Source organism: Podarcis raffonei, chromosome 11 (assembly GCF_027172205.1).
Source record: "Podarcis raffonei isolate rPodRaf1 chromosome 11, rPodRaf1.pri, whole genome shotgun sequence".
Classification (NCBI taxonomy): Eukaryota; Metazoa; Chordata; class Lepidosauria; order Squamata; family Lacertidae; genus Podarcis; species Podarcis raffonei.
The window spans coordinates 28729476-28757050 of record NC_070612.1 but is presented as its reverse complement, the minus strand read 5'-3'; the positions used below and the strand labels follow the sequence as shown (position 1 = coordinate 28757050).

Below are 27575 nucleotides of genomic sequence, written 5' to 3'. Positions count from 1 at the left end.
TCTGTATTTCCCGCCTCAGCTTCTACCATCAATAACAGCTTCATATGCCATGACAGAATTCATTAAGTATAATTGATCAAACAGTTTAAGCTAGCAGATGCTAAGCAAGTGCACACTCTCTTAAAAAAATATACTGGAGTGATTCAGAAGCACTTTGAACATTGCAGCAAAAAAACAACCAACCATCCTCAATTCGGCAAGATTTGAAGAGTCTGCTGAAACTCAATCTTTGATTAGAATGTATTATGTAACTGGAAAAAATGCATGAAAATAATGAAATCAGACTTGGATGATTGTGATGCAGTCAAAGAATCTCAAATTGTGAAATCTGTTATGTGAAGTGCTATTGGGGGGCGCGGTGGCCTGGGTAAATTATTTGAACAGCCAAGAAAGGTAATGCAGTGCACTGACAAGTAGAAAAAATGGAAGGAACCAATTTTTGAATTGACACATTACTTATTTTTTATTGAAGGCATTTATATACCACTTAATCATTATCATTTCTAAGCAGTATACATGAGAGTTTATAGCCTGGAGAAGGTTGCACTGACAATAGGATGGAAATATTTTTGAGTGAGAGTGAAGTTCTCCATGCCTCTACAACATCATAGCTACTTCCTGGTGTACAGCTATTTCCTAGTCCAGTGGTTCAATCAGCCACCTTTGAAGCAAACCATTCTGGAACTGCATCTGCTCACCTTGCCCTGTCCAACTGGTTTTAGCACTTGAGGCTGAGTGTTCATTCTTTTCCTCTGGCTCATTTTCCTGTATGGGAACAGCAGCAGCAAAATCCTAAATCGGACTTAAGAGATATTATTGATTATTTCACTTTGTACCCTCCTTTTCTACATACATGTGCCCATGATGTGCAAAATGCCTGTTCATCTTCTGGGATAGTTTGAAGCAAAAACTAATCTTCAGGTCCCATGGATTTTTTTCTCTCATAATTTTGGGGATAGCAGTTCTGTGCTCCTGCTCCAGGTAGAATATTTTTAATTGCAACTGCAAGTAGGGTTTGTTTTCCTGAGCTATTGCTCTGTACTGTTAAGATCATATATGGTATACACACATACACCCCCCAAAAAATTGTGTAATCTTTGCTTTGGCTGCACAAATTGACTACAATTATTTTGTTTTCTACAGACAGATGAAGAAAAGAGACAGGGTCTGCCAGTTGTTATGCCAGTTTTCGATCGAAACACCTGTAGCATCCCCAAGTCTCAGATATCCTTCATTGATTACTTCATAATGGACATGTTTGATGCTTGGGATGGTGAGAAGTTGCATTTTCTTTTTTCTCTGTGGAAGAACAAATTTCTTACTGTTTCACCCCAAAGGTGGTAGGATATAAAAGTCTAAATCCATATGGCCAGGGACTGTGCATCACAGAATAAGCATAAGTTCTGGGTTACCCAGTACAATGGGAAATCTGTGCTAGTGCAGATAGCACAACCTCTCAGGCTGGGGTGCTTGGAAGTTGCACACCGCTGGTGAATGTGTACTTTTAATGGTGAATGCAGGTGAAAAAGGGCCTCCCCTAATGTACTGATTTTAGGGATTACAGTGGTGCCTCGCAAGACAAAATTAATCCGTTCCGCGAGTCTCTTCGTCTTGCGGTTTTTTCGTCTTGCGAAGCACGGCTATTAGCGGCTTAGCGGCTATTAACGGCTTAGCGGCTTTAAGAAAAAAGAAACAAACTCGCAAGAACTCGCAAGACGTTTCATCTTGCGAAGCAAGCCCATAGGGAAATTCGTCTTGCGGAACGACTCAAAAAACAGAAAACTCTTTCGTCTTGCGCATTTTTCGTCTTGCGGGGTACCACTGTACTATGTTTTACGGCAGCTCAGTAAGGACTACAAAATTGCTTTGGATTATTTTTCAATAATTTTTAAATGGTTGCTGTTCTGAAATAAATAGAAACTATATTCTACAGCAACTGTTTGAGCGCAGAGCACAATTTTATTTTCCAGTTTCGTAACTAATGATCTAATTATGTAGCCAAAATGACACTGTCAACTCACAAGCCATCAGCAGGATTGAGAAAACAGCCCAATAAAAACTGAGCATGCTCAGCTGCTGCTGCAGATGATGATGCAGGAATGGAAACTTGAGGGGGGGTGTATGCTGAGTAACCTGGAAAACAGCATGCCTGGTTGACTGGCACCCCGAACAGGAGCATATTCCATGCTGCAGCATTTTGTTGCAGGTCCCACTTGTGCTTTTGGAGAAAGTTAGCCACCAATAAAACTAGGTATCATTTTTTGTATATGCTATTCTTTGTTAAGTACCAGCAGTTGACTAAATAATTCAGTACAAAGGCTGAAGACTATTCACTGTGAGAACGCTTCTCTGAAGTTGACATTATGTTTTTTCAGTTGTTGGGCTTTGACAGTAAAGCATTTCTTTTCTCTTCCTCTCTCAGCATTTGCACATCTACCTGTTCTGATGCAACACTTGGCAAATAACTACAAACACTGGAAAACACTAGATGAGCTAAAGTGTAGGAGCCTCCGGCTTCCTTCAGAGAACAATAACGGAAGCTGAAGGGAGGATATGGAACACCATAGCCTACCACTCACACTGTGAACCACTTACTGGTATGAACCCAAGAGGGGGCAATTTCCTTCACAATGAAGTAACCAACAGGGCAGCATGGAGAAGACTATTGTTTCTCAATTTTAAATTGTTCTAAATTCTACACAACTTTGGTTTTTTTATATATAAAAATGATAATCGAGAAACCAATATATGCTTTATAGAGCTATTCTCTTTTTGTGGCACAATGGATCCTTTTAAATGTAATTTTATATAAAACAAATTGTTATAATTTGTCAAATTATATGATTGGTTTAAGTTGTTTGCAGGCCGGGATCAATTATACACATGAACTCCATGTAAGAGGGCAGAATTCTACAAAAAGCTAGCTTCTCTGGAATAACTATCAATAACATTTGATGGACATAAGCATTTTGGGGAAGCCTGGTTTACAAGAACTTTAAAACAAAACAAAAAGCGATTGGAGAAATAAATTTGAGGGGGTAAACAGCAAATTTAACTGTCCTTTCTTAGAAAAAAATAATTATTTTAATAGCAAAGTTAGTTAATTAACTATCAACTTTGTTCTCTTTTGTATATGGTACAATTTCTGTGATCTAAACCTGTCTGTGCATACTGCTTCCCTCCTTAAGCTGGCTTTCCTGCGGACCTAAATGTTAGGAGGCCGTTTGCATGCACAATAGGAATGCAGCCACAGAAGTAGCTCCATTACTAACTAAAGTTGCACAGTAATGTGGGGACTCTACACACTGTGGTTTCTAGATACACAAGGAGACCTGGGAGCTGCTTTACTTATTAAACCAATTTTGTATAAAATTTTAGTAGGCAGTAATGAAGCCCATAAATTTGAGCCAATCTGTTCTCTTCTCTGCCTTCTAAACAGGTGACAGTGAGCCATATTGTGAAAGTCCATACAAGCAACTAAAGTCAGGGACTGGCACTTGTTGCATCTGTTGCTTCAATAGCACAATCATGCTTTGTGGTGTTGTACAGTTCCAGTTTTACATCTGCCTGCTAGAATGGGGAGCAGTGTGTAACAGATGCTTATTTACATGAGCCATAAGGAAAAGAAACCCTGCCTAGATAGATATGCACACCCTCAAGCCATATTCAAAAAGGTTTCCAGAATCTACACTTGTACAGAGGCATCCTATTATCTTTCTATGAGAAGGGAAATGGCTGCTCATACATTGTATTTCCCTCATAGAGGACAGGAAAGCCCCTGTGCCTTTATAGTGTCCTGGATTGCAGCCATAGTAATTACTCTTAAGACAGTGACCTTAATATCAAGGACCCAAGACAATGTATAGGCTAAATATAGTCTATAATGTTAAGAACAGAACAAAAACACAAGGTTCAAGTTGTATTGCTATTTGATGCAAGCTGCTTCAAGAGCCCCAGTTAAGAATGATGTGGGTTTTTAAAATAAAAATATAGACCTAATAAGATTCATTTTTAAATTACGGATAGGGAGGTCCTCTTGGGCAAGCCCCATAAAAATGGATGGAAGTTGCATTGGAGTGAACACTTTGAATAAATTTTAAATATACAACTGACAGACGGAGAATGGGTGGGAAGCTCTTTTTATTTATTTCTCTTTCCTTATCATTTTCTCTCTTTTCATTTATTTTTAACTTTCTGTTACTTTTTATTTCCCTTTTCTGCTTTGTTCCTGGCTTCTGTTTTGGGGTTTTTTTTATGTCCTCTAGTCTGGGTCAGTGAGGGGATTATATGCAAATGAAGGTGGAGGATGGCAGGTGAAAGTCCCTGTATGAGAGGCAGGGAAGATCTCCCAGGGTGGGAGAAGATCAGGAAGCTTTCAGGTGAGAGCTGGGAGGAGCCACCTCTTTCTGTGTGAGACAAGGATTGAGATCTACCTTTGAGAGAGGAATTCACATTTTTCCTTCTCTTTTTCTGTTTTTGTACTGTAGTATGAAAAGCCTTAATAAAATCTTATCAAAAGAAAGAATATGATTTATAGTTTTTGACCAGTAGTTAGTTCTTGTACTGACTTAGAAAATCATCAAATTGGCTATCAGTGACACAAAGTCCTTCAAATTAGTCAACTATTACTTAACACTGCACATTACAAGGGACTCTTCTAATGCTGAAATGCATATGATCTGATATAAAGTATTACACTGCCCTCCCAAAAGGAAAAAAAAAACTTTGGCCATCTCCATATTTTTGTGCTGAGTCCAAGGAGGAAAACCAGGTGAAGTAAACAATAGTGTTACTACTGATGAAAAATGATTGTAGCTTACATAATGTGCCAACATTTTTTCAATGTTTTGTATCAAGTTATGTAAAATACTGTAAAACATTCATATACTTTCCATGCAGAGAAATGTATAGAAGCTATATTTTTGTTAGAGCTCTAACAGCACCTAACTTCCGTTGCTATGTATTATAATGCTACATTGTGTTGTTTAAAGAATGGTGTGTTCACTGCAGTATTCATAAGTTCCATTATGTACTAATAGCAAAGCCTATATCTGATTAAATTTTAATTCATTTTTATTCACATAGCCTTAGCTTCAGTTCTGTTACAGTTAAATGTGTGTGCCTTCTCTTCATGCTCTCATTCAATCCAATTTTTTCATCATCAGCAGAATACACAGTAATTGAGACATATGCAACAAAAATCCAGGGGTTCAAGGTATATAACTTACAATTAGACAAAATGCACCAGTGTAAGACTACGTTATCGAAGAAGCTCATCTCATTCAATGCCTCCCTCAGAGCAGTTTTAGTACCTTTTTGTTTGGGCATGCCCCTATTGATTGCATGTTTTCTGTTAATACATGAGTCAACTTACATTTGACAAACTATCCCAACTGCTCTAGACAACCCTTTCAGAATCCACTGGTAAGAGGGGGTTCTCCCAAAGTTATCAGTCCACTTTAGTTCAACCCTACAAGATGCTATGTAAGTTAGCTGTTGATATAAAGGAGTGGTTTCTATGAGGGTAAGGTAAGCTCTTTCTGCACCTCACAGTCCACCGTCTTTGGCAGTGTCATAGAGGAAAACTTGGCAGTCTTGTGGGTTAATAGTTCCTCAATGCTGATTAAAGTGTTTTTAAAAAAGGTTCCAGAAAAAAAAATACACACAAGTTTTTTTAAAAAATACTTAAGACTTTAAATAGCTTATTTCTATTATTCATATTCCATACCTTTATCCCATATATTTACGTCCTTTTAGATCCTAAGCTGCAAATCTTCACTTTGTTCTAACTTATGAAATAACAGTAAGCTGCGCAATCTCGACTCTCGTTCTCCATCTTTCCACAAAATAACAAGGTGATCAGCAGAGCATGTTGCCAGGCCATGTTCACTGAAGTACAGGAACATCTACAACAAAAACTGTATCATCAATACAATATACTCAACTGTAAGAGTTTTTTATCAACATTCACAAAATAAAGTCAAATAAAGTAACACACTTGCCCAAAATGGTAACGCCTCAAGAACATAAAAGCAACCTGGTTAGGCTCAAGTATGTGGGAGACAGCAAAAGATATAATCATAAAATAAGCCAAACAGAACTAGAGCAGCAGGAAGTATGGAGCCAATTCTGTGCCCCTAAAACAAATTCAAGAAGTGAGAGGAAAAACCAGGACCCAATGAACTATTTTAGGAATGTTCAAAGGCACGGGCACGCCTAGCAGTTTTAAACTTTTTAAAAAAACAAAACAAAACAAAGGAATATTATGCCTGCTTCTGAAAGTTACCTCAATAAGAAGCAGTTTTTATGAACAAGCCCAACTTTGGGGCATGTTGAGCAAGTTGCATGATTCATTTTACATGCCAAAATACTGGTGCAAACAGGACAAATACATAATTATAGTTGCAGTTCTATACACACTTACCTAGGGATAAGTCTCATGGAATTTAGTGGGACCTACTTCTGGGTAAGCATGTAGAGAATAGCACAGGAAGTATTTTCATATGTAGTAAAGACAATGTTGAATGAAGTAGTTTGCTTCTTCTAGTTCCTCTAGTTTATTAGAACTGTAACTGACATACCACTCAAAGTATGAGGCACCTGAGAGTCAAGGTAAGAGTTTTCTTCCCTGGTTTGTGTCATAATAGAACACAAAAAGAACACAATGAATGCCTTCTAGGCTGAGAATTCAGTTTTCACAGACTACTGTACTTGCATGTCTCAAGATCCAATTAGGGAAGAAGCTCTGTCTCCTTATACAGTCTCAAATAAAACTAGTCCCTAAGTAGCTGTTTAAGAGAAATAACCCTTATAGTTACAGGAACAATGGCAGCAATAATTCCAACAAACCTGAACAGCTAAAGAGTGCCCAATCAAATCCCCAATGAGATCCAAGGAGAAAACAGTGGTGCTCTCTGGCGGCTTTTTAGCTGTATGACTGGCTTGTTTACTTGTCCTTCCAAATCCCCACATACTGAAAAAACCTGGAAAATAGACAGTTGGTTGAAGTAAATGAGTTTCCTGCAGACTACACCAGGTTTCTACTTCTTCATTCGTTTGCTTCCTGCCAAAATCCAGGCATTTAAACCAAGCGGACGACCAAACTCCATGAACTTATCAGAAGGGCCATGGGATGTTTTGTTACCACAAGCCAGTGGCTGTCAAATGATGGCTCTTAAGCTAACTAAGGCATATAAAATGGGATGCTGTCGAACTAAATATATTTGGGAAATATATACTTCTATCCAGCCAACTCAATGCTCATTATCTTACAAGCTTCTATATGAGAACAGCTGTGTAGAAATGACTACATGTACATTCACATTAAAATGTCTCTCTTGCTTTCTGAGCAACTTTCACACAAACAAATTTAGCAGCGTGACTAAATAACATTTTAATTTTGTGCAGCCCTGGTCACTCTACTGGCATTCACCAGCATATTCCTTCTATCTCAGATATTGTGTAAACAATCCTCATTCTGGATACAGACCTGAAGGAACGGGTTCAGCTGTAAGCTGCTGTTTTTCTCGTAATTCCCATATGCGAACACTGCCATCTTCTGAACAGGAGATTATTTGCCTGTAAAGCAAATGTGACTTACTTATTACTGCAGTGTCATGCAGAACCACATTAGCAGAATTTCACAAAACAAAGACTCTGTAATTGTGACCTAATGTTTAGAATTAATGTTCCCAGTGGGCCTGCTTTCTGAAGGATACCTTGCTATCAGCCCAGTTTCAACTAACATCGACAACAGAGGTGATTCTGGCAGTCCCTGTCAAAGAAGGCAGGCAGGAGATATTGCCTGTCTTGAGTGTGGAGTAAATCCATTGCCACAAAGACCGCTCTTGTCCTGGTGCTATTTAATAACTACGTGCTGCTGCTGGGAGAGATCTTTGGTCAGTGGTGGAGTCTGGGCTCTCAAATCTCAGCAGTGCCCTGTGCAACCCTAAAATCCCTCTCACCTCCGCCTCCCGACCTCCATTCTATGTCATTGTTGTGGCACCGCCTGCAGCATGGCATCCAATGTTAGCAATAATGTGTTTAATGAGCATGAATGGGTTTCTTTTTGTTAATTGTACATCAGAATTTCAGTACTGCAATTTAAAAATAAATAAGTGAGCAATTCAGGCTAAAGACCAGGATTATCATGCAGCCAGGGAAGCAAAATATAACAGGTCAATGGTTGCTCAAATATTTTATAATGAAAGGTTGGGTGAAATGAACAAACATCAAGTGTGGCCCTCTTCATCTTTCTGGTGCTTACATTTTCAGCGTATGAAAAATTTAGTGTAACTTGCACCTGTTTGGAACTTTTGTAATGTGCAGGACAGTGGAGTCATGAGCAGTCTTCTGGAAGGCAATCACACGCTTCATTTGAAGGTTATACACGTATATGCCCTTTCCAACAGCAGCGAACACACACTGGAAAGAAAATTCAATAGAACATCTTAACAAAGCAGACATATTACGTTGTGTAATGGATTTCCAGGAGGACTGTGACACTGTTACCTTTCAATCTAAACCAAATGGCTCAGAAGGCAAGAGGTGCGTAGCTCCTTAAACTGTAATTACCTCTATAATTACTAAAATAGTTTTTGCATTATGCCTCAATTCATATAAATACTACAATCCTATTGCTGTCGGTGGCATCTAATAATCTATAAAGCACAGCCAGCTATTTCCATCCACAACCTTTTTCAAGGCCGGTAGGTTTGTAAAAACCTTGTTCTGCCAGACCTTTGCTGGCCTATGTGTTCAGTTTCTTTCTAGCCCCCTGCTGCTGACTACAATTTAACAGATTTACTACTGACTGGGTGCATTTGGTCAAAGAAATCTCAGCTTAATAAGCTGAGATATGAAGAAGCCACACATGACCACTTTGTTTCTCCCTTTGTGCAAGCAGGAAAACAAACCAGGAAGTCTCATTTAGCCATAGCTTGCCATTACAACTGAACCAGTAGCTATGATTTATGGCTTTCAAGTAAGAAAGGAGATTAAAAGCCAATGTTAAACTATAACTTTGTACTACGACTTGTTTGGAAGCCATTAACCACAGTTTCACCATTTGGAAATTATCAGGAAACTGTGATTAATTATTATTATTATTATTATTATTATTATTATTATTATTATTATTATTATGTATTTTTTAGTTGCTTTTCTTATTGCGTTACTCAAAGTGACATATTAAAACCAATAAAAACTTAAAAACATAACCATTCAAATAAAAAGCTAAACGCAGTTAAACAAAAATGGTAGTTAAGTGAGGCTTCCTGGCTTGTTTCCCTGCTCAAACAAGGGAGCAGCAAAGTGGCTGCCATGGGTACATTATGCTTGTTCATATCTCAGCTTTTTAAGATGAGATTTAATCATTTGAACAGGGCCACTGTGTTCCTTTGCGTTTTATGACAGTATAATGTGTATATTTTATGTTATTGCTTTTATGGCAGAACCACAACCTACAAGCATTATGCCTAACACAATGTGCTCTAAAGTAAGTTTGTAAACCTGCAACAAAACATTGCTGTATTGTCCCAGCTGCTAACATGGGTAGGGAATCCCACAGTCCTAATTAGGCCTGCTGGGCCACTTTGGGCAAACCACACCCACCCATCAGTCAGCTGATGTCATACGCTATCAGGTGCAGAGATCTGTTATTTCTAGACTAAGCACTAAGGATTAAGATTGGAGTTAAGGGTGAACACCACAGCACAAAGACCAGATATAGGTCTTTGACAGCATCTCTCACTTCTGATCTTGGCGCTGTGGGGCGAAGAGGAACAACAAGCAAAAATTGACCATGCTCAGAAATGCCATTTGATAAAATTGCATCCAAAAGAAGATATCTACTTGATTTCTACTAATCTAATAATTGCTAACTTAATGAAAATGCACATTATTTTTGTGAAGAATACAGCACACATTGCAAATCTGGTCTGGCAGCCATGCTGTGTTCCTTGTCCTATTCTATTCAGTGCCCAAACCGTAAAACACACTCCATTTCAAGTCTGAAATGACTGAAATTCTGCAATCATTTAATGGGATTCTCACAGGAGTAGTTTCATTGGATTGAGCCTGTAGGAGTTCAATGAAATTTACAAAGCTAAGACAAGTTCTAAAATTAACCTTTCGCTCAGGACTCACAATCTGCATTTCTTGTTGGGATGTGAAAATAAATAAAGCATAAGTACATATTAAATCAGCATTTTTTTAACCAGACACAGAAAAACAATTGTAAGTCTCATTTTTTTAATACTGTTTAAAACGTTCACCTCCTCATCAGAAGCTAAATGTTGAATTGAAACTTCATTTTGACTGTGCGATAATTTTATTTCTTGTTGTGGGTCAACGTGAAGAGAAGCATCCCATCTGCGTTCATATGCATGCATGGTCCAGTCCAATGCATCCCAGACTATCAGCTCACCAACATGAGAGCCTGTTGCAAAAGTCAGATCTAGGCACCAAAAATATTAGAGTTTGCATAAATAAACACCTATTTACACAGAGGCTCACAAGTTAATCAGATAACAAGCAAAGTCAATGCAAATTGGGCTCTGCCTGGCCCATTTCCAACTGACTCGGGAGAACAGGACTCTGACAGACTTTAGCAACAAAGCCAGCCAAGATTACTAGACTACCAAAATGTTTACCAGCCTGCTTTCCCACCTACACAAACCTACAATAGACATTAGTGGCTGTAATGCCTGGTCACCTGGAGGTACCGGTAAATTTCACTGGCCACATGGGACAACTATTTGCAAGCCTAAGTAAAACTCTAGCTGGTAGCTGGAGGAGAAAGCCAAACGTGGAAGCACCCTTTGTACATAAAATAAGAAATGCAATAAAAATTAAAGAGAAAAATACAATCTAAACAAAAATAGTAAAACTACTCTTATCATGTCTAACAAGCAATTGCACAAAATTCAAGCGCAGCAGAAGGCTGCACACTCACTTTTGCACTGCAGAGAGCTGATGGGGGGAGAGGGGAAAAAAGACAACTCTGAGTCCAGAAGTGTTTTTTGTTTTGTTTTTAATCCACCAGCCCTGCACCCCCACCCTGAGAATATCAGAATAATTACAGTTTTGCAGGGACATCTCATATATACCCTGGATAAGTATGGTGAATGTTGTTGATTCCACAGCAATGTTTCACACTGGAGATGAAGCTAAACACAAGACACTGCTTTCACATTTAAATTGACTCTTCTGGATTAAGATTATTAATTGTACTGTAAAGACTTTAACACTAAGAGAGCCAATATGGTGTAGCGGTTAGTTTAGAACTGATGAGACCCAGGTTCTAATCCTTACTCAGCCATGCAGCTTACTGAGTGACCTTGAGCCAGTCACCATCTCTCAGCCAAACCCACCTCATGCTTATTTCAAGGATAAAATGGGCAGGGAAGAGCTTTGCACCCTTGTCCAGAAGAAGGTTGTGACCAAAATATAACCACACACTTAGTTTAAGACCAATAAAAACATTATGCATTTCATTACAAATAAAAAAGAAGTCACTGTACATGTAAGTTAATTGAAATCAGTTAAGCTTAACTGTATTTTGATTGCTATCTCAATAAACAGACAAGCAACTTCATGTTGATTTAGGTACAGGCAAATCTATTGTGCAGAGATGTTTGAAAAAAGAAAAAGGTTTAACACAGCTGCATCTCAAATAATAAAAACTTCAGATAAACATTTAGTTACATTTGGGAAGCAACATAAGAAACTTTGTAATTTAAAAATGTGTCATGAGTTACTAGCAATTAAATTAGTAACAGTCTTACCACTGACACTGACCAACGATACAATATTGTCCTCATGGTCAAGAAGGCGCTTCACTTCGATGACATCCCATTCAGTTCCATCTCTGGAAGCTTTCAGTCTAAGAATGACTTCAAAGAGAAAGGCAGGCAACATCTTGACATTTATGAGAATACATATAATTAGGACCTGCAACAAAATGTTGCAGTGTAGCCTCACCTAGCAGGAATGTTACTTTTCAGAGTTCCAGGCAGGCTGGCACATTTTCCTCCAGAATACTCTACTGCCCACACACCTCATTTTCTATTTTTTTCCCCTAAGGACACTCAACATTTTGTGGCTATTGAGCATGCAGTGGCTATTTATCAAGTTCGAGGGAACCCTAAAGTTGACAGTAGGTTTTTTTAAATTAAAATAAAATAAAATTTAAACACACAAGTCCTCCCAAAACAGCGTAAGAGCACACTCTTTAAAATTTTGGGCTTTAAAATTTAAAAAAACAAAAAACTACTGCCAATTTTAGGGTTCCCCTGAGCATGATAATGTTTCTGAGTTCTCTGTGGTCCTGCCAATTTGGCTCCACTTCCGTCAGCACTCACAGCCTCAGTTTTCTTCAGAAAGAATTATTTCGCTACAAGCAGAGGCGACCACAATTCTGATATGGAGATCCTTGTGTGCGGAACAGATAAGCAGCCCTGTCACTTCTGAAAGCACTGGTCACCTGACTAATGGGGCGGGTGGTACACTGCTTGCTCCTGCAAGATTTAAGTCCTTTCAAACACGAAGAGGGTATTACAGGATAGATATTTAAGAGACAAGTGTTTGGAAATCTAAGACCAAAGCTGTTGGCATGGTATGTATTTACAAAAACTATCTGTTGGAGACTTTAAGATCTCAATATTTTATTTGGTTTTGTATACTAAGAAAATGAAATAAAGAAATAAATGTTTTTTTAAAACCTACTCTGCCTTCTTGTTGCAGCTCCCTCAAGGACTGCTGCTTTCCATGTGCAATGTACTGCTGTACCAACATACCAAATAAATATTGATTGCCCTCCTTAATTTCAAACATTGCATGAAATCATTAAAATTTACAACAGCGTTATATCAAGGGACAGTAATACAAACACAAAGGCTCCAGGATTAAGTGGAATTAGTGCACAGGTGCTTGGATCTTAACCCCTGTAGACACAATGCATGTTCCTCCACATTTTAAAACATACAGAACACACAGCTAATAACATTCAAATATTTATTATACAGTATATAGCAATACTCACTCAGTTCTTTGCCAACTGCTGCCGCCACACAATTTTTAGGCAATTCTATCATAGCACTGATATCTTTATTAAGAAGACGGGGGGGATAGACAGCAAGATATTTTATTACAAGTAAAAAGTGAATGCATACTCAATCTATTATAATTATTTCACAAAATTATAAAACACTATCTGACTTTCTCACAGGAAGGTTACTCAAATCATGAATTTCCATAAAGTTTTTCCTAAGAAAAAATGGAGGGAGGGGATAAGCTATACAAATCTCCCTTATATTTTCATAAAAGCCTTTTCCCTCTGTTTTTAGGACATGCAATTCAGCAAGTCTGTCCTCATTGAAAACTACAGAGCAGATTATGGTGTGCAAACTTTTAAAACACCTTTGTACATCTGCAAACCAAAAACATTTTGCAGCACATTCCTACATTATTATAAGCATCACATTTCTTTATTATATTCCAGTTACATTTCTGTATTTTGCTTATAAGGTTGGGTGGAATCTTACAGCATTTATCTAATGCCTACAGTAGATGGCAGTGGAAGAACCTAATTTAATTTCTAAAGGAATATATATTCATTTAGTGATTTATATATACCGACCCAGCTCAGTTAAGTTAAGTTAACATACAGTTACTGAAGTTTGACATATTCTACAATTCATAGGACACATGAGGCTCCAAGTGCTCTTAATTCAAAAATGATTACACTGACATTTTAAAAATAGAGGTCAGCTTCAATATATGTTATCTTTAGAATTAAAGGGACTTTGCCAATTTGATTTTGTGTCATTATATAGATCCATTTTACTTAACTTTAGCTGCTATAATGAGTCATTTACATTTTTACCTGCATCAATAAGATGACTTGTCTTACACAAGAGATCTAATTTTCGGTTCCAAACACACAGATCACTCCCTCCAGACAGCCATACATCCAGCCTTTGAAGAACTGTCAAACACTGTAGAACCAAGTCAAATAATCATATCATGTCTCATAACAAAGCTCTTTAGGAAAAAATTTCAGTAAGATTGCCACTAGCTTTTTCAGTAAGGGTTTGACTATTACAGAATCAACCTGAAATTCTATTTCCCAGCAACATTTCTTGTGCTTATAAACTACAAAGAAAAGTTATAAACTACAAAGAAAAGCACCATGGTGCTTGATACTGCAAGATCATACAAAGGAGGATATGAGGCAGACACAAAACCTGTCATCTTATTACTCAACTTTTGTTCAAGTCTTTTAAAATATTTTTATGTCAAATACTGTATATACAACAAGCTTTTCCATGAGATGTTTTGTTAAAAATATACACGTTATATCAAGAGAAGGTCTCTAGTGGTGTGAATTCAAAGACCAATGAAATTCTCCAGCTTTTCAGAGGTATAAAATTAACTTTTCATGATTCACAGAAGTAGCTAGTCATAAAGGCCATGATACTTGAACATAGCTCTGTGACATGAAGACAAGAAGAGGGCAGATGGAACAACAAAAAATTCCCTACGTTTTCCACTGATGGAAGCTTTACTGTCAGCTGAGCTACATCACTGGATACAACTCATTTTATATTAGTTTTTTCTTGTAAGCTACTTGGAGTTTATTTTACTAAGTCAAGCAGGGTGTAGGCTGGGTTATGTATCGATACATCATCCGAAATCTGTTAAGTCCACATTGTGGTAATGGTTTCATAATATTTGACATGGGAAATTACAGTGGTACCTCTGCTTACGAACTTAGTTTCCGTTCTTAACCTGAAACTGTTCTTAACCTGAGGTACCACTTTAGCTAATGGGGCCTCCTACTGCTGCTGTGCCACCAGTGTGTGATTTCTGTTCTCATCCTGGGACAAAGTTCTTAACCTGAGGTACTACTTCCGGGTTAGTGGAGTCTGTAACCCGAAGTGTTTGTAACCCAAGGTGTTTGTAACCAAAGGTACCACTGTACAATGTGTGTACTATGTAAAAGAATTGTAATGTGGGAAAAACTGTGAATCCAGTCATCCCTTGTCTTATGATTCCTGCCACCCCTGTTGCCTGTACTATAAAATAACAGTTGTAACACCATATGTTAAAGGTAAGTAAAGTGTATCAGTTTTAGAACCATAAATAGTAGCAGTTGTCAGGGCTATACCTCTACATAGTTCCATCCTTATTTCAGACATCATGATATAGATATATTGCTGGTATAATGTTAAGCTGGTAATATATCACAATGTTGAAAACCCGACATTGCTCAGCCCTAGCAGGGTGCATGCTTTTAAATAAATAAAAATACCTCAGATTTGCAAATCACATGAATTGCCCCTTAACTGCCACAATCAGTACACACAAATCAAAGCCAGTTTCATTTTTCTTACCTTTACTGTGGAATGAAAGCAGGATACTTTATGAACTTGCCTACCATTGTCACAATCCCAAACCTGGTTTCATTCATTAAGGATCTCAAGACTACAACAAGTTTAAGGCATATATCCATATTCAAAGGCAGAACTATAGAAATGGAGATGCACAAGCACAAGTGTATTTTTTATTATTGTTGTTGTTGTTGTTGTTAATAATATACCGACCTATGCCCAGAAGTATCAGGGTGGATCTACATAAAAACCACAATACAAATATTCAAAATAAAAACAACAACCCAATAACACCCCCTCAAAAGAGCCACATTTTTAAAAGGGCATAGGATGTCAATCAGATCAACCAAAGTCCTGGTTAAAAAGGAATGTTTTTGCCTAAAGCATTCCACAGACAGGGAGCCACTGCAGAGAAGGCTCGTTCTCCTGTTGCCACCCTCCGGACCGCTTGAGGAGGCGACACATGAAGAAGGGCCTCAGAAGAGTCAGGGTCCAGGTAGGTTCATATGGAAAGAGGTGGTTCTTGAGGTATTGTGGTCCTGAGTCACTTAAGGCTTTATAGGTCAAAACCAGCACTTTGAACTGGGCCTGGAAACTAATTGGTAGCCATTGTAGTAGGACTAGGATCAGTGTAATATGCTCAAACAGTCTTGCTCCGGTGAGCAACCTGGCCGCTGAATTCTGCACTAGCTGAAGTTTCCGGACCATTTTCAGAGGCAGCCCTACATATAATGCATTGGAAGGAATCTAACCTTGAGGTTACCAGAGCATAGACAACAGTAGTTAGGCTATCCCTGTCCAGATAGGGATGTAGCATAGGGTGCCACTGAAATTTGAGGCCCCAAGGTCCACCACTGTCACCCGCAACATAAATGTTGGAGGGAAAGGAGTACCAGCAGCACATCTCTCTCCCACAAAGAATTGGGGTCTGGGTCAGATTAAAGGATACAATAACAGTTCTATCAGCACCTGCTGTCAAGATCAAGTGACATTTTTCTTCACAAGTATCTGATAGAGGAAAAGATGCAAGAGCAGTAATCTTTTGTGTATGTGCATGCAGCTCAAATAGCTTTTCTCCAGTCTGGAAAACAAAAAAGACATCTTAATGATCTGAATGAAATAAAATGTTATAGACCAATGCACATAACAGCATAATCCACTGGGATGTGATTTAATGGAGCAATGTGTAACTGGAAATACTGCTTTTACTGGTTTTATGTTGTATTTTCTTCATTTTCATACCACTTACTGTTTTTATGTTGCAGGCTGCTTAGAGATTTTTAAAGTATTACACGGCTTATAAACATTTTATTTTATTTTTTTATAATATTTTTTATTACGTTTCTTTCCAAATTTTATACATTACAAACAAGGAGTTTACAAGAAACCATTTTTTTTTTTTTTTAACAAAAATCCCAAATTGGACTTCCCCACCCCTTCCGATTCTGCGTTCTTTATATTAACAATGTCAGCAATTTGTTACCTTATGTCATACCTTATTGTAACTTTTACATGTTATGTATCTATATTCAATGTATTATGTCAGAATTTTTATACCTTTAAAATAAACGTAACATGTTCAATTTCATATTATCTCCTTTTCTCTTTTATCACTTAGTTTACTATTTACTTAATCATAATTGCTAAAGCGTATCATTTTCAAATCATGCACCGTCTTAAGATTCATACAGTTTGTAATACTTTTGCAAGTAGTCTTTAAACTTTTTCCAGTCCACCTCAATTGTTTCTACATCCAAATCTCGGATTCTGCCGGTCAGTTCAGCTATCTCCATGTAGTCCATCAACTGCGTCTGCCATTCCTCCAGCGTGGGTAAATCTTGTGTCTTCCAGTTCTTTGCGATGAGTATTCTTGCTGCTGTACTAGCATACATAAACAAAGTTCTGTCCTTCTTTAACACTTTCTGGTCTACCATGCCCAACAGGAAGGCCTCTGGTTTCTTGGGAAAGGTATACCTAAATACCTTTTTCAACTCATTGTAAATCATTTCCCAGAAAGCCTTAACCTTTGGGCATGTCCACCAGAGGTGAAAGAAAGTCCCCTCTGCTTCCTTAGGCTTATAAACATTTTAAATAAATAAATAAATTAGCGATTTCAATAAGGTAACAGTCCTAACTGACACTAAAACTTCTGCATTGAAACAAGGTCAAGAACTTGGCATGGAATTATGGACTGAAGCATGTACTAGGGCTGGGCGATAACTGGTTTTCAATGTCACAATATATCACCAGCTAAACATAGTGATATATCGATATATCATGATATCTGAAATAAGAAACTATGCAGAGGCGAACAGAACAACGTCCTGGCAACTGCTACTACTTATGGGTCTAAAACTGATAAATGATGATATTATCAATCACTTTATGGTCACTTTCAGCAGTAGGCAAGCCAAAATGAATCCAAATGAGACTTTGGTTCGGGGCTTGGCTACCAAATGGTGGTATTCATGACAATCCAAAGTACAGTGATGAGTCATAGTGAATACAAATAATTTGGGACTGTCAAGACTGCCAGCAGGCCTGCTAGGTGGCAGAAGCAGCATCAGCCTGCGAGGCCTTGTCGTGGTGATGGCAGTAGCAGTGGCAGCAGGAGACGGTAGCAGAAGAATAGGTAGCCTTCAAGGCCTTGCTGAGGCAGACTGCCACTGCCTCCCACTACCACCAGGAGGACTTGCAGGCTGCTGCCACTTCTTTCTTCCACGGCAAGGTTTTGCAAGCCCCACTGCTTGTGTCGCCACATGGTCTCACAGGCTGCCTCTACTATTGCCACCATCTTCTGTTGCCGCTGCAAGGCCTCAAAGGCCGCCACCACTGCTGCTGCTGCCTCCCATCACTGCCACTGAGTCCTCGCAGGTCGCTGCTGCTACTGCCATCGCTATCACCACCACAAGGCCTCGCAGGCCGCCACTGTTTGTGCCGCTGCCATTGCACACATTGTGATTCGCCATTTATTGCTAGCTCAAATATTAGGAATCAATTATCATGATGTGAACTTCAAACCAGTTTTGGATGATATATCGCTATATCGCCCAGCCCTAGCATGTACATAATTCAAAATCTCAATTTTTATAAAATTCAGCATCCTTCTAGACATTTTCTGTGTTAGTGAACAGTCCAGTATTAAGGAAACATATCACAAGTACTAAAAGCTTTAAAACATTTCTCTCTCTTACACACACATTTACTTTATCCTTTATCTTTCAGATAGTTATAGAGCAACCTAGATAACTGCTAAGTCAGGAAATAAATGCTTAGCACATAATATACGCAATTCTATGTCAGGATAATGTCACAAAACATGCAATTATACTATTATTGCACGGACATTACCTTAGTTTCACAGGAAGATGTCAAAATATAAACTGAAAATTTGAAAGTCAATTTTGTCTCCAACTTTTCTAATGAGAATTAGATAAAAAACTCAGTAGGGTCATTCAAGATTACTTACAAAATGGAGTTTTTAAGTTTGAACAACTGCTTCTGTGATCTTTTTTATTATCCAATTATCTTTAATAACTAACTTTATATTTAGATAGCTCATGTGTAATGGAATAGCTCCAATTTAAACTTCACCTAATTTTCATCTGTATGCAATGAATTTCTGAACATAAACAAACCTGAGCATTCCACAAACATACAATCCCATCATCACCAGCAGATGCAAACCTGGGAAACAACAAATCAAAAATTAGATACATATATATATATAAAGGAAATGCTACATTTATATAGAAACAAAAAGAATAGAAAATATTACCACTAACCATTCTTTAAATTATCTCACAGATAAGCACAGGGCAAAAACACATGAAAACATGATTTTAGTGGAAGCTGTTCCTAAAAATATCTAAATCTTCAAAATTAAAAACAGTTTTCAATTATGCAGTGAAGGCGGTGAATGTCCTGTGTGAGGTCCTGTGGAGGCAGTTGGAGGATGGATGGCGGCTAATGGATTGAGGTTGAATCCTGACAAGACAGAAGTACTGTTCTGGGGGGACAGGAGGTGGGCAAGTGTGGAGGACTCCCTGGTCCTGAATGGGGTAACTGTGCCCCTGAAGGACCAGGTGCGCTGCCTAGGAGTAATTTTGGACTCACAGCTGTCCACGGAGGTGCAGGTCAATTCTGTGTCCAGGGCAGCTGTTTACCAGCTCCATCTGGTACGCAGGCTGAGACCCTAACTGCCAAAGTGGTGCATGCTCTAGTTATCTCTCGCTTGGATTACTGCAATGCGCTCTATGTGGGGCTACCTTTGAAGGTGACCTGGAAACTACAACTAATCCAGAATGCGGCAGCTAGACTGGTGACTGGGAGCGGCCGCCGAGACCACATAACACCGGTCTTGAAAGATCTACATTGGCTCCCATTACGTTTCCAAGCACAATTCAAAGTGTTGGTGCTGACCTTTAAAGCCCTAAATGGCCTCGGTCCAGTATACCTGAAGGAGCATCTCCACCCCCATTGTTCTGCCCAGATACTGAGGTCCAGCTCTGAGAGCCTTCTGGCGGTTCCCTCACTGCGAGAAGCCAAGTTACAGGGAACCAGGCAGAAGGTGTTCTCACTAGTGGCACCCACTCTGTGGGATGCCCTCCCACCAGATGTCAAAGAGAAGAACAACTATCAGACTTTTAGAAGTCATCTGAAGGCAGCCCTGTTTAGAGAAGCTTTTAATGTTTAACAGACCACTGTATTTTAATATTTTGTTAGAAGCCGCCCAGAGTGGCTGGGGTGTAAATACCGTATTTTTCGCCCTATAGGACGCACCGGCCCATAGGACGCACCTAGTTTTCAGGGGGGGGGGGAATCAAGGAAAACAATATGATTCCCCCCCCCCCCGCAGCTCTGGGAGCAGCGGACAGGCTACACGCAGCCTGTGCGCTACTCCAAGACCTTCTTCCTGCTTTTGCGGGAGGTGGCGGAATTCCCCCACCTCCCGCAAAAGCGTGACTCCTGCGGGCTTTTCGACCAGGAGGGAGAAGGGACTGAAACGACCAGTCAGTCCCTTCTCCCTCCTTGGGGAAAAGCCCCCAAGAGTGGTGCGCTCTTTAAAGGCTGTGCGGCTCCTACAGGCTTTTCTACGAGGTGGGGGAATTCCCCCACCTCCTAGAAAAGCCAGCAGAAGCCGCGCAGCCCCTTTAAAGAGTGCACGGCTTTTGCCTGCTTTTACGGGAGGTGGAGGAATTCCCCCATCTCCCGCAAAAGCCCACAGGAGCGGGAAGGGACGGACTCCGCCAGTAGTCCCTTCTCCCTCCTTGGGGAAAAGCCTGCTTTCCCCCACCGCCAGCCTCAAAGCCGAGTTGGAGAGTAGCGGAAAGGTGTCGCGCACCTTCCCGCTGCCCCCCATCCTCTGGGGCTGGCGATGTGGGAAGCGTTGCTTTCTCCCACCGCCAGCCTCCAAGCCGGGTTGGAGAGTAGCGGAAAGGTGTCACGCGCCTTCCCGCTGCCCCCCATCCTCTGGGGCTGGCGATGGGGGAAGCACTGCTTTCCCCCACCGCCAGCCCCAAAGAGCAGACTCTCCTGGCTTTAGCGGAAGCAACGCAAAGCCTCTGGAGTGCAGGCTTCGGAAGCTTCACGTTGCTCTCGCTGAAGCCAAGGTGCCTGCATTCGCCCCATAAGACGCACACACATTTCCCCTTCATTTTTGGAGGGGAAATAGTGCGTCTTATAGGGCGAAAAATACGGTGATAAGTTATTGTTGTTGTTTTTGTTATTTTATTATTATTATTATTATTAATATCTCAATTAAAAAATGAACCACGGTCTTTAAAATAGTCTGAAATATGAAGCCCAGGATTTCACATGGAGGGCTCATAGCTGAACTACCAATCCAACAAATGGATTCTTTTCACCAAGCTGGTGTTTCATGGGTCACCTGATTCTTTTCCAGTCATGATCACCATCCTCTATAACCTTGTCTGCTTCCTGGAGGAGCAAGAAATGGTCAAACGAGCAACAGAAAAAGCTATTCTTAAAGTGTGTTATGAATTCAGTCTAGTTTAATGTGTCAAATGCTAGAGTATTACTTGCAATTTTATCTCATTCCATTTTTTGGAAGACTCTTGCTGAGGCTTAGCCTTCTTTAGTGATCTTGCAATCAATATGACCCTCTCTTCATGTTCAAAAACACAAAAGAAAAGAAGTGAAAAGCAGCTGTCGGTTAGGTTGATACAGGATTTATTTAGTATCTTCAGAAACCAATCTGAGAAAATTTTCCACTCACTGGTTTTAGCTGAGCCACCGAGAAAACAAGAAAATCCTTCTGCAAAATTCTCAATAAGATGATATTATCTAAAGAGCTGAAGCGTGAAACCTGGCTTACAACAGTCGACAAAAATGCAATGAAAAAACTATGAAAACTAAATAAAACCATTTCAGAAACCAAGTAACAATGCTAATGCTATTGGAAAGAATCAAACAAGGTGGTGGTGCCTGGTTAAAACAATGCTCTTAATGACTATATGCACGCAAAAGATTTAAAAAGTTGGAATACCTACCAAATTAAACTAGTCAAAGAATAAGAATTATTTTACTGCTTATATTAGATAAATGCATTATTTTTTTCTCGGTACATATACAACATTTTGGTAATCTGACTATAAAACACCCAGTATTTTGAACCAGCTTTGCATTTTCCCCATATTTTAAGATATATTTCAAGCTGCTTGGTGACAACAGGAAGTCAGCTTAGAAGCCATGAAGTGCAAGGAGAAGGAAGTGGGAAAGAGAGAGAAAAGGAAGTACACAAGCCTAAGGCTCAGCTCTTCTCATGTTTGCTTGTGTGTGATTAGCTTTACATCTGAATGTGAAGATGTAACTACTTAGTAGCCATTTTGGCATACAAGCAGTGTATTAATAAAAATAATTAATAATGAAGATAGTTTTCTCAATGTAAAACTTTATATTAAAGGGAATGCACTAAAAGGCACCAAAGTCCAACAATGTTTGTGGCGGTTATGGGATAATTTTTTCTGACATTACTGTGTCATATGAAGTATAAAGAAGTTGCAGCCAAAGGCAGGAAAATCACTGATGATTGAGCGCCTAAACACTGGCTCAGTACTGCACTGAGAGAAAATATGTAATGTAATTTCTGTAATAAATGGCTCACTCATGTATTAAGATTTTGTATGTAAACTGCCAATACTTTGGCAAAGAATACTATTTAAGTCAAAATCAGTGGGGGGCATATTTTACTTAGATTTCACCTAAAAGTTTTGCAAAAATTTCCCTTCCCGATGTATACTTTAGATCTAAGCTACCTGTCATATATTCTTCAGTTCTGAGGAAAAGAAACAGAAGATTTGATTTTTAAGACTTTCAGCGAAATCATCCCTATGGTGCAAAAGGAGGTTATGAAAGTAATGTATTACCTGTAATCATCTATTGGCACTAGAAACCGCACTATATCATGATGACCTTTCAGTACAAGCAGCTCAGTGTAGGGATTTTGTGTTTGTTCTTCGCCAATGGTCTGTACAGATTTCTAGAAATCCACAAAGTCAGAAAAATAAAACTGTAAATCAACAAATTTGTTATCTTAATCTCTCTCTCTAATCAACAGATGTTTCTAGTTACTTGTTTTCTTTTTTGCAATATGATTTATTCCTCAATAATCCTCCACAGTGTGATAGCTTTAAAATTCTAACTATGGTGCTAACTATAAAGCAGCTATCCCTCCAGCATTTTATCCTGGAGGAAGGAACCAATATGCCATGTGTTACTGCTGGATGAGGTAAGGGGTCTTATACTGTACCAAATATGATTAAAAAGGGGAACTGGTAGCGGGGACTCAGCAAACTTTATAGTTCTGTTCACTTACCATACAAAGCAGCTGAATGCAGGCACATGAAACTTGTTCAATTTTCATATTATCTGATCACCCAAACGCGGCCACTGAACTGGTTTTCACATACTGCTAGCCAAACCATAGCTTAGCATGAATGCATGAGCATGACGGTTCTCAGAGAGATCACAACTGTTGTGATAAACCACAAGCCTGGATTCAGACAACACACTAAACCAAACCATGTGTTTGCTCACAGCAGTGTTGCAGCAGCAGCAGGCCTGGAGGAGCAAAACAGTCAGTCTCCTCTCCATGAATACATCTGTTCACACTAAGTTTGGCTTAGCTTTACATGCAAACCAGCTCAATATCTTAATACCAATCCAAATGCAGCCAGTATCTTGATACGGTGGTTTGACATTATGATCACAAGCAACATCAGACTTCCACTGACCATTTACCCTTTCTCTGTAGAAAATCAGTTGTCATTTTGGCCAAACCCAGAAAGCTGTTACTCAAACATGGCTTTGAGATCCATGTTTGCCAGGTTTAGACATAACTGCAAACTATGGTTTGCTGCAAACTGAAATCAAGAGTTTCTGATCTCCCCTCACACGTTATGCTCATGATGCCAAGTCATGGTTTGCCATTACATATGCATGCAATAATTATATATAAATATAATGATTCCATGGAGGTTTTAAGCAGAGGTTGGATGGCCATCTGTCATGGACGCCTTAAGTGAGATTCGTACATTGCAGGGGGTTGGACTAGATGACCCTTGGGGCCCCATCCAACTCCACAATTCTACGATTCTATGAAATATTGTCATTATATATTATACCCACACTTGGAATGCAGTTCCAGTTGCTCAGAAAGGTTATCACATTTAGGTACGGTAAATTACAGAACATGGTAACTAAAATGATCGAGGGGTGAGAAGCATCTTCTTTAGGAAGAAAAGTTTAACAAACCAGTGGTTTTTAGTTGGGGAAGGACAAAGAAAAAACATAACATAATTTCTTCAGAAATACATTAAGATTTATTAGAAATGGTATCAATATATAAATGTCTTTATTTTCTGTATCTTTTCCAATAGAGCTCAGGCCATCATTTGATTAGTGATAGGTTATAAACAAAACCAAGTGCCCCCACCGGAACACATACTTAACTCAGTCTTGTATTTAAGCACCAGGAATAATAAGCATACTTATTGCTGTCCAGTGATAAGCATTAAGGCACTGTATGCGGACGAGTACCTAGAATTCTGTGCAGTAAGAAAGGAATGAAGTGCTCCATCTCTCCTCTGTGATCAGTATAGAAACCAAATGGGCTGCCAGCAAAATCCCTCCTCTGCTAGTCCTCAGCAGACTAATACATTGGGGTGGGGTGGAGGCAGCTAGTAAATGCTTTGATTTTACAAGGCTGACTTGAGTAAAGGAACATTACCTCAGAATGTTGTGATGCAAATTAGCACAGATGGATTCTTTTAAGGATCAGGCTTCGCTTCATGGAGAATTACAGTACTCTACAAATGACTTATCTATCATAGCTAAAAGGAAAATTCCACGTCTAGAGACAATATGCCTAATTGCCAGAAAGCAAGCACTAAATGACTATATTTACCATGTGCTACTTGTGAACATCACAGGCATCTCTGAGTGGCCACTGTGGGAGGCAATACTGGAAGCAATTCTTTTATAATAGCTTAAATTCTGATATATTGTTGGCAATCTGAACCCACCAAGACTGGTCTTAATCTATGCACACTAATAATATAGCCATCACCAAATTAATTATTATCATCAATGCAAAAAGACTATCGGAGGAAAACAACAAGAGCCCACGCAGTATATCAAGCATTCGTGTTTTGAAGGCGTCATTTGAGGAAGCGGCCCTTTCTCCAGCCAGCAATACACTGAGCAAGAGCTGGTTGCTGCCTTCGCGGCGCACAGGGCTCCGAAATGAGACTCGAGCGTCCCTCACAAGCGCCCACACCAACCGCTCCTTTTACCTCGGCCAATCCCTGCGGCTCGCGTCCCCCTCCTATGAGCCACCGCAGCATCGCGAGAGGTGGGGTCCGGGCGGCCCTCGCGGACGCGCCCTCGCCTCGGGTTGAAGCCGCAGCCCTTGCCCTGCGCGCGGCTCCAGTCAGTCAGCTGACGCTCTTGCTGTGAGGACTCGTCCCTCGCTTCAGTCCGCCCTGCGCCGCACGACGTAGCCGGCGTTGGACTGCGCGCGCCGCCGGCCGAATAGGACGCGGGGCTGTTTTCCTTCGAAAAGGGACTCGCTAGCGCGAGCTTAATCTGAAGCAAAGCGTCGGCGACTTAATCGATCCCCGAATCTTCAGTGAACAACACAAAACGAAGCAGGGACGCGTCTTCCGCCGCTTTCCGCCGTTAGGATTGACCGCCGCGCGCTCGCGAGCTAGGCGAAGGGGTGCGAGTACCGAATCATCGATCCCCCCTGCGACGCGCATGCTTTTAAACACACCCACGAAGATCACCTATTCTGTATGTGTAAATGTACGAGAGGCGTAAGGCGCCGGTGTTCCAGTTTAGGGTTGCCACTTTTTATATGGACAGAGTAATAACAAGTATAATAACAAGATCATCATCATCACCAGGAGCAGTTTTCCTCCCCAATGTATCTCCGTGCCAGGAGAAGCTCGTGTTGGTTTTCTGCCTGACATACAGCTGTTAAAGGCTGTAAAAAACCCGTTTAAAAGGTGGGAGTCCCGGGTTCAGTGCCATACAACTGTAATAAATTTTGATTTATTTGTGTATACTGTATATTTATAGCAGAATGGTTTATGCCCTCACGTGGAGCAGTCCTCGCCAGAGTGGTGGGGTTTTTTGCGGGAGTCTTCTGCAGGATGTCATTGATGGAATAATAATGCGTGAGCAGAGAGGTTATATATTGGACTGTCCACACCTCATTCTGCTTTATTAGTTCTGCGATGCTCCCCCAGAGTTTGCCGTCTTGAGGGGCACACCTGAGCTATAGCGCAACAAAAGTGGGACAGAAAACCCAACCAACCAGTGCAGAACATGGGTGGTATGAAGATTTACCAGATTTTAGCAGGAAACTATGGGCTGTGCATCTACTGAAAACTGAAAGAAGTCCAAACAGACTTCTCCATAACAACCTTTGTATGAGATTCAAGTAGGTAGCCATGTTGGTCTGCTGAAGGCAAAATAAATTAAAACAATTCTTTAAAAGGATAGTTAAAAAGACTCTTTTTAAAACCTAAAAACTCCCTTAAAAGAATCAAGTCTTGAAAAAAGTTATATGATCTAAGAAAGTCTTTAAAAGAATCCTTCCAAAAGAATTTAAAAATTAAAATGTAGCATCTTAGAGACCAACTGAGTAGTTTTAGGTATAAGCTTTTGTGTGCATGCACACTTCTTCAGATACCTTTGTGTGGAGAGCCATAAACAATGGATACTACATGGTATTATCATCTCAGGAGGATAAAAAATAATCAGAAAGGGTGTCACAGTTTGCTCTTTGAGACTACTTTTGTACAGACCTGGCTGTTACAGATTTTGGTCTGAAACTGGGACTAAATCCCTGCTTGATCATTTTTGCTCAGTTCCACCACGGATAATTTTAATGGTCTTAAAACCTCCCCATGAAAAACAGATTTGGGGAAAACCGTGTATCCCAACACCTGGAGTGCTATATGGGACAAAAGCCCCTTCTACTCTGTGTCAGCCAATGAAGGGGTAAATTCTCTTGAAACCATTCACTGCTGGTATCTCAGGTCAGTGCACATGGGGTGTGGGGGATGGCAAGGCTCAGTATAAGGCAGTTTCCTATTTTCCTATGTGATCTAGGGTGGGCAGACTTGCAAGAGCTGCTTGGTTGGGTTATTAGAATTTCAAGATCCACCAACCGGAGCCTGGTGTAAAAGAAGTACTGATGTTTTTGGCATCTGTCCATCTTGGGAGGCAATGGAAGAGTGTGCCTTTGGGGGTAATGTCAAACCCTTGGAGAGTAATTGGTCCTGCAGTGACTGTAGAGACTAATACAGGAGAGACATGTTTTGTTGTAGGTGGGGCAGATGAAGGCATCCAGATGTGCTGATGCAGGTGTACCACAGCGTTTCTTCTTTTTGTGCTCCTCCCAGCAGTCATTTCTCCTCTGGTCACTGCTGTGCATAAATGACCTGATTGTCTCCATCCACTGCAGTTGTCTGCAAGGGATTCTCACACAGCAGAGTTAATATTGTCAGCCTTCATGTCACGTTTGTAGAAATCTTTGTACTGCAGAGTTGGTCTGCCAATGGGCCTGGTGCCTGAAGCCAGCACCCTGTACAGCATGTCCCTGGGGATCCTGCCATCTTCCACTCTGTGAACATGACCAAGCCAATGTAGACG

General features: G+C 40.0%; 2 protein-coding genes across 4 annotated transcripts in view; one reads left to right on the top strand and one right to left on the bottom strand.

The window, feature by feature from the left end:
- The window catches only part of PDE8B (phosphodiesterase 8B), a 43199-nt gene extending 40210 nt beyond the window's left edge, over positions 1-2989 (top strand). Inside the window, exons 21-22 of the mRNA XM_053407728.1 lie at positions 1144-1273; positions 2423-2989. Of these exons, the coding sequence (XP_053263703.1) occupies positions 1144-1273; positions 2423-2544 (252 nt within the window). The 3' untranslated portion in view covers positions 2545-2989. The remainder of the gene's footprint in view (positions 1-1143; positions 1274-2422) is intronic.
- WDR41 (WD repeat domain 41) lies at positions 699-25597 on the bottom strand. 3 transcript variants are annotated; one of them, XM_053407726.1, is made up of 14 exons: positions 25208-25597; positions 22781-22893; positions 19031-19079; positions 16342-16473; positions 15396-15458; positions 13886-13997; positions 13043-13105; positions 11787-11894; positions 10275-10456; positions 8303-8424; positions 7490-7578; positions 6850-6983; positions 5729-5906; positions 699-802 (listed from the first exon to the last, which is right to left on the bottom strand). In XM_053407726.1, exons 1-13 carry the CDS (start codon positions 25256-25258, stop codon positions 5754-5756), a joined length of 1371 nt encoding a protein of 456 aa, XP_053263701.1. In that variant the 5' UTR covers positions 25259-25597; the 3' UTR covers positions 699-802; positions 5729-5753. The 3 variants fall into 3 exon arrangements, with proteins under 3 accessions (XP_053263701.1, XP_053263700.1, XP_053263702.1); XM_053407725.1 differs by having other exon boundaries at positions 699-765; XM_053407727.1 differs by lacking the exon at positions 25208-25597 and adding an exon at positions 24820-24931 and having other exon boundaries at positions 699-765.
- Between the last annotated feature and the right edge of the window lie 1978 nt (positions 25598-27575).